We start from the raw sequence: 15,281 nt of genomic DNA, 5'->3' as shown, positions 1-15,281 counted from the left end.
GACTGGAGATCGAGAGGTCGTATTGAGATCGCAGATAGAGACAGAAGCCCCAGTGAAAGAAGAAATTCAACCACGTGCCATGCATTGAGTGTCCTTTATCCCCTCACTCATTGCATCTCCCTCTGTCAGCCGCACGTGATCTGTACACCGTCACGTGTGTCTCACATGGTTGATGTTATCTCTGCCCATTGTGACTACAATGCCCATTCTCCTGACGTAAAATTTACATTATTATCCTCTTTTTTGGGTTTTAAACTATTTATTTCTTTCTCATATTTCTGTAGGAAGAACTCTAGCCATCATTTCACATTTTCAACTTGTTTTACCCAGTACTCAAAACGAATTGGTTTTCACGCAAGGACACTGTTTTGTGCAGGAACACAAAACCAATTTTGTACAATTAGATAATAATTTGCTTTAAAGTAAAGCTAATGAACACAAATGTTTCTGTTTCCATAATCCGCGTATAATCTGGCGTGCACACCAAGTTACATTCGTCGCTGATATTTTCATAACTTCTTTCCAAAAAGTCACATAAGAAGAATCTTTGAATGCAAACAAGTCTTTTAGATTTATTCTTTTTTCTTCTTTCCTAGCATTACAGCTCATGAAGGTCTCTAGCCTCCTCGATTATTTAATTGAGGTTTCGAGGCCTAATAAGGTGAGGGTAGGTTCGTCAGCCCTATGCCCAATCCCTGATACAATGGAGGATCTTGGGTTTAGAGGGTTTACTGCCGTTGCTGAAAATATCTTCAAGGGAAGGTAGCCCTTGGGTTTGTAGAATATGTGCCTTGGTGTGCTTGCTTACGGGTATGTAGTTTAAGCGTATTGTGTCCCCTGTTGTACAGTGAAAGTGCATGAAGTACTGTGCTAGGAACCCGTGGGATTGCAAAACCCAGGAAGCTACATGCATCAGCGACCGCCCTGCAGAAATTAGATTTATTTTAAATATTTTTATTACTGTTCTATCTGTTTTAACTCAACAGCTTGAAATTAATAAGAGCCTAAAACTTGGTAATATTTCGTTTTTGTACAAAATAATACTGCAACTTAGCAATGAGAGTTCTTCAACCAAAACTACCACTTTACTCACTGGATTTTTCAATTGTTTTTCCAGTATTTTATTGCAAAAGTTTAGAGGTTTCGATTTTCAAACATAGGCGGAGTTAGACTTCGTTTTAAAGTCTCAAGTTCTATGTGCTCTACTATACTTATAGACTCGAACCCAGGATCTCCTCGTGAGAGACTTATGAAATAAAGACTCACCTAATCTCTTACTTTTTTCTAAGATAATTAGCCGGTACAGCTGATATTATTGTTACGGTTGCTGCGCTAAACAATTGCGAAAGCTGTGTAGAGTTCACATCCACCATTTTCGCTCATTTCCAAACTTCAAGAAGAATCAGTTCAGTTATTATTGTAGAGCTTTAGGTAGCCCTGCTACCTATCTGCAGATGAACATATTTTAACCCCAGAGAGTTCGTTATGAAGGTTATCTGGCAAAGAAATTAACTAAAAGTGATAGTACTGCATTTTTTCCACCTTTCTCCTCATAATAGCAAAGAGAAATGAATCCAGAAAGGAATGCAATAAAAATATTTAGCAATAAATATCAAGAAATAAAAAATAGATTGAGTACTCGCCAGTCAAGTGAAAGTAACTAAATGTCTACCATTTCTTTGGAGAGTAATTACTACAAACAGGTGACCAACCTGACCAGGTGCTGCTTTAGAATGACTCCCTTCGAAACTGTTCATTATCTTCCCGATTAGAAGAAGCAAACGAAATGTATCAAAAGACAACTTTTTCTCTAGCGTCCGCTAATTGAAAGTAACCATGCGACTTAAGGTAAAAGTGCGACAAGTAAAGATGACAACTTCAATTAATAATTTTAATTATCGAATCTATTTCCGCCGTTTATTTAGTCAGCAGTTATTTGTTTCATTTTGTTAATTTCGCATCACATGACCACCAGCTGAAGTAAAAGAGAATTACTTTCATGAAGCCTCCAGTTTCCAACGGCTTAAGATATTTCTAGTACTTCCTGCAATCTTATTGCACAATATATACAAATGAAAGTTACGTTAATTACTTCCAGGATGAATTATACTTAGAAGGTGCATTTTTATTTTGTTCTGCAAGCATTTCTACAGACTCATTACATTCAGTTACAGTTTTAAACATCTGCACATATTAATTCTTTTATTACCTGTCCTTTACGTGGCCGCCTCTCTTATATTCAACAGATAAACTTGGTGCGACTTTCTCACTCTGCAACTTCTTCTTTAACTTTCCGACAACTGAATTAAAAGAGAGGAGAAGATTCTAATCAAGAACTTGGGAGTCCTTTACATAAAGAGCCAAGATATTTTGAGTATCATAAAAACTGGGAAAAATTAGTAATGATAGCTATGTGGAGGGAATGTATCTGGACGAAGGCCAAAGATATGATGGACTGATATTACTGCTGATGCGCGGTGATCTGCTTGCAGGACGAAACTATTTATTGTCACTAGCTCTAACTGGTGTTCTCTGTTGCAAAAGGCCAAACGTTCGTAGTGCTATAGAAATTTAGTCATACAAGGTACGGTTGTAGCGCTTAGTCACTTTGTATTAAAAATAACCAATTGTTAATAACACTACCCTAATAAGATAGTTAAAGCGATTAATTTTGTAAAAATGTTATCACATGAATCGATAGTTACTTAGAATGTTTTACTATAAACTGTAAATTTAATAAACTTCAATCCGTTAAGTTCACAGATTCTAAATGTTGAAAAAATGTCGGGAAATATAAAAGGGAACAAATTTAATCATTCCTGCAGCTTTATTATCCTGCAAATGCTCTTGTATTCATACCCAACAAACTTAAACACCAAAATTCTTCTTAGAACAGGGCACGTAGGACAGATTCCCTATCTGTTCTAGTAGAGATGGATGTTTCCTCTATTTCCAACAGTCTAATCCTGTTGCATGTGAATTCTGTTATTTTCGCTAAGCACTGGCTGGATGAGCTGTCCATCCACTATAGCGTTTTGATCATTGCCACTTGCTCTGCCTGATTGCTAGAACAGAGTTCAGTGAGATGAGAAACCCTCATTGAGTTATCTCAGCTTCCCGAGTGTGTGTGGGTCTGAGCAATTGTCAGTCAACTTGAAGGAAAATTGGTGCAACCTTTTGCGAAAAATTTAAAAAAAAAATTGGTTTATAACATTACCTCTTTTCTACAATAGTTACGAGTATCTGACTGTTACTATTACTTTAAAATTCTTCTTAATATAGACGGCAGTGTAGCATACTGTACAAATTGGCTTGTACTGAGTATAAATAATATAGAAGGTAAGAAGAAAGAAATCAACTCCATTGTTGTTTCCGGTGCATTAATCTAGTAAAGTACTTATTTCCGACTTGCCGAAAGAGCAGTGGGGGAAGTTCATGGTATTTACCAACCTATTATTGCTATGTTCATGCAAACAACCTGTTGGATAATGTTAACAAACTAGTATAATATTGCAATGCAATAAAGCGAGGAATCTCTTGAAGGCAGTGACTGCAACAAGGTCATGGGAGATTTACCCGTTTTGCTAAAGGATCAACACCGGATATATCCAGTATAGTGTTTTTCCTTTATTGTGTAAAACAATGCAATGACATGTTGCAAGAGGGCGTATTGTATCACCGTTGCACATCATTCACTGATACCAAACTGTGGTTTGTGGTATTTGACTTTTATCTTTACTATAGTGCTGGGAGCTGAAAGTGATATAGGAGACCTTACAGCTAGTATCACTTTTCCCACCAATTTCATAAAAACATCTGTAATGAAAATCTGATGTGATTGACGTCCGGAGCTTTTTTCAGGGCTCTGCCGACCCCCGGACAGTGGTCTTCAGACAACACTGTCCATCACCGGACAGTGAGTTGTAAGAAGCTAGTAGGAAGAGAAAGTCTAAGTGCCAGCAACCGGATTCGAACCCTAGATCTCCGCGTTGGAATCCCTTCCCAAGTAACATGAACTAATATTATTAGCATTTTTGTTCCAGATAGAAACGCTGAGCGCACAATCGCTGAACAATACTATGAAAGCTGAAAAAGATATAGTCTTCTTCAATCGAGTGCCAAAAGTTGGCAGTCAAACTTTCATGGAGTTGTTAAGGAATCTGGCAATGACAAATGACTTTTCATTCCACCGAGATCAAGTTCAACGTGTGGAGACTATTAGAATACCCCCGGCAGACCAGGTAAGACTTTTTCCGTTCTTTCCATCGTTCAGTTTTATTTATTTATTTTATTTTCTTCATTTTGTGTGTTTAACTTTGGATTGGTAGATGATGTGGGTCTTTTAAACTTGTCTCATTCGGCCAAACATTTCGGCACGAAGGTTTGCTACTATCAGTGGTTGATATATTAATAATAATAGGGAGAAATGTTTGGCATGCATTGAATCAACAACCATAAAGCCGTAGTTTAAAACAAAAATGAAAGATCAAAAGACACTTATTTAATTAAAAATGGTTATTCTTCATGAATATGATTAGTGATTTATTGAAGATCGTATATTTATAGTGTTATGGCCGTTCTGTATTTAATTTTGATTTGCCTCAATCTCTCAGTTTTGTTTATATTGTTAAATTAATTCATTTCGTTTTTTAATGTTTCAGCTGGCCCTAGCCACCATGATAAACAGTTACAGCACTCCATCCGTCTACATCAAACACGTTTGCTTCATTAATTTCACGCAGTAAGTTATCTATTTTTATTCTTTACTTGTTAATTGTCAGTTTGCGTCAATTTTGACGGAAGACTGACGTTCCAGTACTCCTACTGTGTTAGATTAGATTGGGATAGGTCCTGGTACCTCAGGTATGGTTGCCAAAAGAAGCTACCATTCCCCATTAAGAACACATAGTAGAAAGTTCTTCCTTTTGTGGAACAAAATCTTCTTTTGGTGTCTGCTTTATTAACCCAAAGGGGAGTTTAGTCAGTTAGAGTGAGTTTCGAGAAGGTAGTAGAAAATTGAAATACCTGTTCCGGAAATTAGTCATTTCCTTATAACTGAAAATTTCAGCAACTTATTTAAACCTCAATATACCTACCCATGAACTGGACTAATAACTAAGCGTCTTTTAGCGACTATACTATCGTAAATATGCAACAAGTGTACTACACATAAGTAATGCGGGCTTAGTGGTAACCCTGTTGTTGACGTAGGAGCCATGATGACCGTCATTTAGTTATATTTGTTCTCTAAAAGAAAACTTTATTGGGCTGGTCCAGAACTAACCCTAATCCGAGACATTACTCGACAAGTCTCTTCCGTTTCTTTCATTTTTCAAATAGAAAATTCCAACTCAAAAATTCCTTTAAATATGAAGTAATCAAATTAAAAATCAGAAATGTAAATAGCACCTTTATCACAGCCTAAACTCCCAAGAGCATGTATATGTTTCAGAAAAATGTTCCCTAAAATTGATGGAATTCAAATTTGAGTTTACTGAAAAGAGGTTTATCAGAAAATTAACTATTTCTAAGGATCGAGCGATCTTTTTTTTTCTGTAACTCGGAAGTTTGGCATCAGGTTTTAACATGCAGCTAGATTTTTAAAATGTTGCTGCTGTCGATACATTCCGCAAACCTCTCAGTATTGATTTATCCTATTTATAAAAATAAATAAATAAATAAATGCTAACCGTTCTCAACTTCCTCTCATTGCTAGTCTCGAAGTTCTCACTTACAAAATTGCTTCAACATTTGGCAGACTCGAAATTGAAACAATAGAGACTATTTAGCGTATTTACTAATTTCCCTCTTCCAGAAATGCTTTTGGTGTAATTTTACTGAATAAATGTCTAAAATAAAAGCAGAATGTAATGATTTACTCGATATTGATTTGAAAGAAAATCGTAGCATCAAGCCATTTTCAATAAGATCTTAAAAAACAAAAAATGAATAATTCCGCTCGGCATAGTGGAATTCAAACCGCTAATTCACAGTCTGATCTCCTGATAAAGTTTTAACTCAGGAGGCCTAAAACCATTTATTTACAGGAGACATTCATTTTGGAAAATTTATTAAACGGAACTCCTTTGTTAGACCTCCACTTACTCTCTCTCGCTTTCTGAGATCTAGACAATGGCGAGCACCTCATGGGAAATACATTTTTCCGCCGGAAACTGGACTGGGAAACTAATCATTGTTGGGAATTCTCCAACGATTTTTACCTTTAGGGTGGAGGTACACTCTTATCGCTAGCTGATCATCTTGCGATAAAAGTGGCAGCTTGCACTAACTACTACTACAAGGACGTAACACAATTGGCTATGTAGGTTAATAGCATTAATAGGCTAGCAGAACTGTAGTGGGTATCTCGTATTTTCTTACATACATCTACTATATCAACATACTGCAATCATTAATCAATAACTTTGGGCTCTTTATCACTATTTGCAACTGGAAGTAAGTCGCTTCTTGGTCTAAGGCTGGAAACATAGTGGAGCGGCGAGCAAAGCGGCGATGATAGCGAAGAGCGAAGCGGCGAAATCAAACACAAGTAAACATATGGGACCGCGCATAGTGGCGAGCAAAGCGAAGATAGAGCAACTCTATCTATTTCTAGTTTTTGTTTTTGCCGCTTTGCTCTTCGCTATCATCGCCGCTTTGCTCGCCGCTCCACTATGTTTCCAGCCTAAGTTCTTTAACAGAAAATAATAAAGAAATAAATGAGATGCGTTCCCACTCATGACTTTTTCTTATCCTTTATTTACCATCACTGAGCTTTTGAATTTTTAGATTAGTTTTGGTATTGTCCAAACTTGATTTTGGTGGGGATAAGACAGTAGTTTGTGAGAGCATTGAGAATGAAATTTAAGTCTAAATGCTGCTTAAAGCTTAAGAAATAGATCTAGCCAGATACTTAAAACCGCTATCTCCGCCACCAATAAATTCTAGTTCGAGAAAGTCGAGTTTGAACCAGACTTTTTTGTTTGGTAATATCCCAGTTAATTAGTTCAACTCTGATTTACAGATACAACCTTCCCGAGCCAATATATGTAAATATAGTACGCGATCCCGTGGAAAGGATCATATCTTGGTATTACTACGTCAGAGCGCCCTGGTACTATGTGGAAAGGAAACAGGTATTCCCAGATTTACCTCTACCAGACCCACAATGGTTAAAAAAGGTGAAAACTATTTCTTAGCTTCAAATTACTTAATTAAAATATATATATATATATATATATATATATATATAAAGTTCCTATTTGAGCGATTGTTTTTTATAGGATTTCGAAACCTGTGTACTGCGTGGGGACCGAGAGTGCCAGTACCTCGAAGGAGAGACCAGGGAAGGCATTGGCGATCACCGGAGACAGACTCTATTCTTCTGCGGCCACGCAGAGCAGTGCACGTACGTAACTTCTCTTTTAGGGCCCTTCTACATATATTGCTAAGCCATTATTTAAATTTTTATTTAAATACATCAAAATTGAGGTTGTTGGCGCTCGGAGCCCTCCAGTACACTACTCAACCTCAGGACAGTGTTCTATCTTTAAAGAAATATTACCCCTCATGATTCTGACCGGAAGGTAAGAGGTACAGGTATCTAGGAAAAAGGAAATCTAAGAACTACCATCTGCACTTAGCGTCCAACTAACCAGTTAGTCAAAAAGTAAGAATATCACCGATCTTTAACTGGTTCTTAACCACATCTCAATAATCCAAAGCAGTCTCAGTAAATCGGGTAATCTGAATGAAATAATGTTTCTGCAGATTTTCGCTCATTACTATCATAATGATTTATTAGTACTAGATAAACTACGTCTAATTCTCTGCTTCAAGCTTAAATTTGTGCGCTTCGTCCAACTTTACAATTACCTATGCCAAAAACATTCAAGACCCTTAAATTCTTGTTAGGTTTCATTAAATTCTCTATTTTTGCCCAAAAAAATGTTTTACTATTCATTAACATTTGAAATAGCCCACAAAGGCGCCATTCAGTTTTCCACACTCAGGCAGCAAAGCTAGTGTGAGACGGAACATCGTTGGAAGTCAAATTCTCTAAACCAAACTGATTACTCACCCTCTGATGGTAAATGAAATTCTGAAACCAGGTCTGGGAAACAAAATCATGCTACTCTAATATCCAGCAATGCAGACCTAACCACATTTTCAGTAGTTTTGTTCACCTATACAACCGCGTTAGCAGTTAGATTTTGATGTGTAGTTCTATTTGCTTCTTCGTATTATGTCTTCAATTAGATATACATATATTTTTTTAATTGAATTTTATAGTATTAGATCCCATATTTTTGCAGAATAGTGTTGATACATGGCGCTGATTGGATACTAAAATTTTCCTAATGTCCAGTAGATCTTTCCAAACACTTCAACTCGCTCATACAAATCTGTCTTAAGCTACTTTTCCCTCGAATCGTTCCTGAAGACTGAAGAATCATCTGATCGCATGATAGAAAAGGGCATTCTTAGAATTCACTTCAACGGCATCCTGTGCTAGCTGACTCATGATGGTCAACGTTGGACGGCCGTCATTCACTTCTTTAAATTTATTTTGCTTATATATTATACACAATCCTATTTACTTTTTGCCAATAGGCAATTGTCAATTAAAAAGAGTTTAAAAAAAAAATATCTGTGACAGTTGGAACAGTTAATCTAATCTAAATAACACCTCTTAATTGCAGCCCATTCAATTCGGACAGTGCACTGCAAAGAGCCAAGACAGCTGTGGAAAAACATTATGCAGTCGTAGGGGTGCTAGAAGATTTGAACTCTACCTTGACAGTACTTGAGCACTATATTCCCAAATTTTTTAAAGGCGCTACAAAGACTTATCAAGGTAAGCTGATTTAAATAAATATATCAAACCTAGTCTCATTGCTACTAATCACGATGATCTCACGCCTAGTTCCTGGCAGGGTGGGTTCTGTTCGTCTTCTTCCAGTCTGCCATACCTGCTGCCAAGGCTCTTGGTATTTCCCAAGCAATTCTGCAGCTTCCGTATTCAGCAGTCTATCTCTTTCTTTTCTTGAGCAATGGTTCTTCAGCAGGTTAATACAGTTTTAATAAACCGTCCGGTAAGACAATGGTATAAGAGTTGATCGTCAAAAATTGTAGGAAAAAGCGTAACGTTGATAAACACCAAAATTTGATAATTTTTGTCTCTTTTTCTATAAAAGATAAAATTCCCAAATAGGGCAATCCTGATTTTCCTGGACTGATTTTCATGAATGAATTGTAACTAGCAATTTGAAATTTTATGTAGAAACGGCTTTTTAAGGTCTCGATGGTGTATATTTAGGACGGGAGTTTTCTCCAAGTAAATAAACTCTTAAACTATTATTAATGAATCAACCATTTCGTACAACTGTCCTACCGGGCAGTTTTTATAAACATGAAAATCTTCTTAAAAAGAATTTAGAGTGCGTGACATTTAAGTGTCATCCTGCTCATTCGGTTACTAAGGATAAGTATTGCAATCATGCCGTATTCGCAGTTTAAATTCTCTTTGCCCTTTTAGGAAGGAGAACTGTGATTCCAGGTAATTTCTCTTTCCCTTCATCAGGAGGAATTCCGGTAAAATAAGGAGGAATGTACCATCTTTTCCAATGGTTTTTACTTCAAGTTTTTCAATACAGACCGTCCCAACATTGTTCAACAACCTGCATTGTTCTTATCATTAACTGTCAAATACAAAAGCTTTTTCAAATGGCATTGGCCATTAACTATCAAACAGGGAAACATATTCCAGTGAAATAAGGAAAAATGGTCCATTTTCTCCAATAGTTTTTATTTCTCGTTTTTCAGAATATATCAACCCAGCAGGCATTAGCTTAATATTAACTATCAAATAAAAAAACTGCAGCATCCCAGTGAAATTAGGAAACAATTTCTAGTTTTTCCAACGGTTTTTACTTTTCATTTTCCAAAACAGATCGACTCAAAAACTACAATCAAGCATTGGCCTTAATACAAACGCAGTATCCCACTGAAATTAGAAGAGAATTTCTTTATCTTATGGTTTTCACTTATTGTTGATCAAAATGGATCAACTTAACGTACACAATTTAGCATTAGTCTTAATTTAGGGTGAATGATCCATCTTTTCCAATGGTTTTTTACTTCTTGTTTTTCAAAATAGATCGACCCAACAATTACAATCTAGCATTGGCCTTAATATTAACTATCAAATGCACAATCAGCAGCATTCCAGTGAAAAGTGTAGACTATTTCCACTTTTTCCAATGGTTTTTTACTTCTTGTTTTTCAAAATAGATCGACCCAACATGTACAATCTAGCATTGGCCTTAATATTAACTATCAAATGCACAAATAGCAGCATTCCAGATAATTTTGGAGACAGTTTCCACTTTTTCTAATGGTTTGTACTTCGTGTTATTATAAAAGAATTATAAGATAATTATTAGGAAATTATAATAAAATATCCACTCATTTCAATGATTTTTCTTTCTTGTGTCTCAAAATAGACCTACCCAGGCGTTGGCCTCAATATTAACTGTGAAATACAAAAGCTGAGCATTTCTGATATTAGAAGGCCAGCATAAGTCTGTACCATCTAATAAATTCTAAAAAATATTAATGAATGGGTGAAGCAGTAAAATTACTCGAATGATATCGATGAAGTGTTGGTTACTTGCGGATTTGGGTACCTTTTAGCGTTTGATCAACCCTTACACTTAATTTTGTAAACTGTAAATTTTTTTTTTCATGTAAATAGATAGTATAGAAGTCAAAATTACCTGAGTCTTGTACGCCGCCCAGGCCGTTCAGTCGAAATCCAATCGTAGAACGAACCCGAACCAGCACAATCTATTTTGCTGCTAGTTGTTTGCGCAGATTGGCTATTAATCGAAACGTTTGCATAATAGAGGATCGGATGAGCTTCACACCCACATTTTTGAATTTATCTTTGTTTGTTTCAGAACAAGTCGAAAGCTATCAGAAGATCAATCGAAACTCATTTAAACCACCAGTCAGTGAAGAAGTGAAAGATATGGTCAGAAGAAATTTCACTCGCGAAATTGAATTCTATCATTTTTGTCGCCAGAGATTGCACAGACAGTTATTAGCACTGAAACTGCCAGATGTTTATCGGTAGTGAGCCCTTAGTGATAGAGAACAACGGTCCAATTAAACAATATATTGATAATCGACACATACACTGTGGCAATCTGCAAATAAAAACTTAAACTGAAAGGACAAAAAGTTAAGAAAACCCTGCTGTGTGAGTCCACATACGTAACATATTGCATTGAAGGGTAAGGTAGTAAATTTATTGCACGGTTTCGGCTAAAAATAATTTTGTTTTTTACAGTTTAACTTTAAAACTGAAATCTTGAATCCTAGAATCAAAGAGAAAGAAAGTGGATTTAAAAAGAAAATCAATTCAACGAATTTTATTTAAAAAATAATAATAAATAAAAATTATTCCACTAGATTAAATTGTATATTTTTATAAAACGGATGAGGAAAATCAACAAACTGTAAATATTACTATTTTCTCTTCCGGAATAAGAATTTTATATATATTTTAATTTGTTTAAAGTTTTGTATGTGATACTGGTTAAATTATTTTTAAATAATACTGTAAATAAAGTGTTTATTAATTTGTGTGTAAAATAATAAATAATTTATGAATTATTAAGTTATTTTAGATGACTGATTGCCCTCTCTTAGTCAGTTGCGGCACTACATGTACCCAGAGTTTTAATTTCATTTTAACTAGAGAGAAACAGTGGAATCAAAGAACTGCGAAAGAAGGGTCAGTGATTGGAGCGTTTGAGTCAAGTCTTTATTATATTAGACTTCCTTTTAGAAAGAAAATAAATAGCTATTATTCTATTTGAAAATCAGAGTAGAGAGCCGGTTCTATTCATCGTTCTCTACGATTTTTGCCCCGATTTTTCGGGCAAAAAATTGACAACCTGGAAAAATAAAGCAATGGTGGAAGTAAAATAAGATATCAAAACAAGGTGGTTTTATATACATATATTTTTTTGTTTTTGTTTATTTTAAATGAATATGTTATAAATTGTATATTTCTATGAATACATTAAATTATATAAATATTTTACATCCATACACATAAACCGCCGTTTGTAAAAAGAAATATATCAAAATATTTTTATAAAAAATAAAATAAACTATAGTGTGTACAAAAATATTATAATCTCTACATATAGAATAATGTTTCAGAAAAATAAATAAATTTTAATATGCTTGAAGACTACAAAAATATTAATGAAAATGGAAAAGGAACTATATCCAATAAACGTCCGAAATTTTATTTTTAAAAGAGCAGCTGATAATCAAAATAAATAAATATGTTAGTTGATAATCTTTTTTATTCTTTTTTTGACTCTGACATTCAATGTCAGATTTTGGTTTCTAAAGTATCAGCTGTTTTACTTCATAATTAGAGCTTCATATTTTTGTTTATTTAATTCGTTTTTTTACTTCATTTTGTATGTTGAATGTTCTGAAATACGTTACACGAGCCTTTTTTTAGTAAAACAAAAATTAAATAAAAACTTTTTTCATATATTCCATTATCATTATTTTTTTAACAAACGTTTTCTTGTTAATATTTTTTGATTAATTTTAATTTAAACAACAATTAGAAATTATAGAATAATAATATAATTTGGTAAAATAGATTTGTTCATTACAATGGTTTCAATTGGCAATATTCTTGAAAATTTAAAATTTTCTATGGGAATAGTAAGAAAATATCTGAGATTTTGTCTAAGTATGTACAACGTCATCGTTTCTTTAATTATAGTCGGTTTCAGTTTTTTCTTCTTTTTCGGTGTCTGAGTCTATTATTAAAGTATTTGTGACATTATTAGTCTAAAAAATATGATCATTAATAAGAATCCAACCAATATTGCATAAAAACATATTTCTTAATCAAGATTCATAATGACTGCAGCCATTGGACGCTGGAAATGAACGCGATGCATTGGCCAAAAAAATCTATCTTGATAGATTTTATTTCCAGCACAGAGAATCCCTCGGTCAAGTTGATATGGTTCGTGGATGTCGATTAGTTGTTCTGTGCTTACACACACAGAATGAGGCACACTCCATTTATGGTTATACAAGTCCTGATCTGGCTTCCAAACTATTGCAGTTAATAATAACTCTTTTGACCAAGTTGTAAGTTCTCCTTAAACAGTATGAAATAGCAATAAGATATGATGTGATGCCAAGATTCCGACATGATTTTGAACTGTTCATTTTTACGACACAACTGATGATACCAATTCTCTCCTCTGACCGTAGCCCTTCTTTACCTCTTAGACTTTCTGAAAACTTCTTATCATTAAAACTTTAGAGAACATGGAAGGAGATGAAGTCTGCTAGTTAAAGCATTATGGACTCACACTCATACTACAGTGAACCACACTAGTAGTTTTTCAACTGAGGTTGATGTTATTTTATACTTTCTTAAGAACATAAAACCTAATTTCTTGGGCAAGAGAATTTATAACTGCAATAGTCTGGAAGCAAAGAAGGCCAGCCATCCCTGCTTACTAAGTCACTCCTGCCAGATGAGGAACTTGCCAAACACTAAGGTGGGCAGCTCCATTAGTTCAATGCAGGTCGGATCTGCATTGAAGAAGCGAAACGAACTGGCTAAGAAGGTTCAAAAAAAACCTTTAATGAGCCAAGAAACTTGTATATCGAGTCTTGAGCTTCGAAAAAAAAACTGTCTTCCAGTCCTGTGTTTGCAACGAATTTAAGGTAGTAATTCTGTCAAACAAGGATAGCCGAAAGAATTTATCCTGATAGCCGAGGTATCAGACGAGCTGGAGTTAGTCTTCTGGAAGACAGGAGTCTGGAAATTTGCTGGGTATGTTCGATTGTCACAGCAGGTCTCGTTTTTATTGAGGAAAAGACACCGCTCTATGTCCTCTACAAATGCAAGAAGGTCAAGAGCGAGGATCTCCCACTGAGTGTTAAAACGTCCAAAGCAATGCGCTGTATGGAGGCACTTCTTAGGCAATACTTTGGACAGTGTTGTTGGTAACGAGAGAAACAATACATGTAATGCTAACTGCATGTCGATGGACCCAATATTCAGGAACTCCTAGAGAGGGGCAATCAAAAGCCACCTATGAATAGCTTTGAACCCAGCAGTCCATTGGCATAATGAAGCGCGTTATAATTCATTCAAACTGTTTTAATTAACTTAAACAAATCTTTATTTGCAAAATTCTGTTGGCGGTATTAATATATTCGAAACTATTCCAAAAAAAATAGCAAAATGAAATTGGAAAAATGTTATGAATGAATGAAAGAAAGATCTCAAAAGATATCATTTTAAAAAAACAAACATTACATTAATCTTTTTACAAAACAATTTCCCAGAAATTCACTAGCTAATTGAAACCATATTGCAAAACGTTTTGAAACAAACGAAAAATCTGTGTCCTAAAAAACTAAATTTATCAATTTCAATTTCAATTTGGTATAGAAATTCGTCAACTATAATTTTTTCATGGGAACCGAAATGTTTGTTTAAAAGATTATTATAAAAATACTTCACTTTGTCCAAAAAATGGTTTATAAATTTGTTACATGAGGGTCATCCAATACGTAAAGAAAGAGAACAAATAATCCACAAAAAATATCTTTATAAAAATATAATTTCATCTCTCATAAGTTGGCTTCTTAGTTATTATGATTAAAACAGCTGGTAGACAACGATGTCACTTATCATAATCTAAATTATTCATAAAAGATGCTATGCAATCTTCATAATAGAAAAACAAACCTTGTGTTGGATCTCTTTTTTATAAATGAGTTGTGGATGTGGTGCGTGCAAATTCTACTAAGTTCAAAAATTGGTGAAAAAAAAGAATATATATCTCAGTTAAGTAAGTGATATGAAAGGCATTTGGGATGTAATAGATTAGATTTTAAAGAATAGGTTGTTGCCAAGAGGAAGCAGCCAAATGACGGCTTATTTCCACATCCTGTGAGTCTAGCAGGTGAAGCCTTCTGGCCCTAATCAGGACCTTTCCCATCAGTCTTTTTTTTGGTTTAATATGATTAACTTTGGCTTAAAGTTCAAAATAACTCAAATCGCATCTTCGCAGTGGCAACGCACTCAAACAGGATGTGAAAACTTGTTTCCTCCTCTTCCTCCTAACACAGTCTGTCCAGAGACTCCAGAATAATTGAGAATACAGTGTCAAAGTGCATCTGAATTTAACGTGTCCAGTAGGCGGGCTAGT

At 34.8% G+C, this 15,281-nt stretch overlaps 1 protein-coding gene across 2 annotated transcripts in view; it reads left to right on the top strand.

Moving 5' to 3' along the window:
- pip (heparan sulfate 2-O-sulfotransferase pipe) overlaps nt 1-14,963 on the top strand; it is a 115,904-nt gene extending 100,941 nt beyond the window's left edge. Inside the window, exons 4-10 of one of the 2 annotated variants that reach the window (XR_012455671.1) lie at nt 4,044-4,241; nt 4,662-4,741; nt 7,025-7,181; nt 7,284-7,408; nt 8,703-8,857; nt 10,962-11,263; nt 11,354-14,963. Coding sequence is in view for 1 of the 2 variants with exons in the window: in XM_074119468.1 (XP_073975569.1) it covers nt 4,044-4,241; nt 4,662-4,741; nt 7,025-7,181; nt 7,284-7,408; nt 8,703-8,857; nt 10,962-11,137 (891 nt within the window). In the remaining variant the exon portion in view is untranslated. Of the gene's footprint in view, nt 1-4,043; nt 4,242-4,661; nt 4,742-7,024; nt 7,182-7,283; nt 7,409-8,702; nt 8,858-10,961 lie in introns of both variants that reach the window. The other variant, XM_074119468.1, reaches the window with a different exon arrangement.
- Nucleotides 14,964-15,281: the final 318 nt, after the last annotated feature.

The sequence above is a fragment of the Rhodnius prolixus genome, unplaced genomic scaffold, assembly GCF_049639745.1.
Source record: "Rhodnius prolixus isolate KJV_2025 unplaced genomic scaffold, Rpr scaffold_1, whole genome shotgun sequence".
Classification (NCBI taxonomy): Eukaryota; Metazoa; Arthropoda; class Insecta; order Hemiptera; family Reduviidae; genus Rhodnius; species Rhodnius prolixus.
Note: the sequence above shows the minus strand (reverse complement) of the source record. Positions and strands in the feature narration are given on the sequence as shown.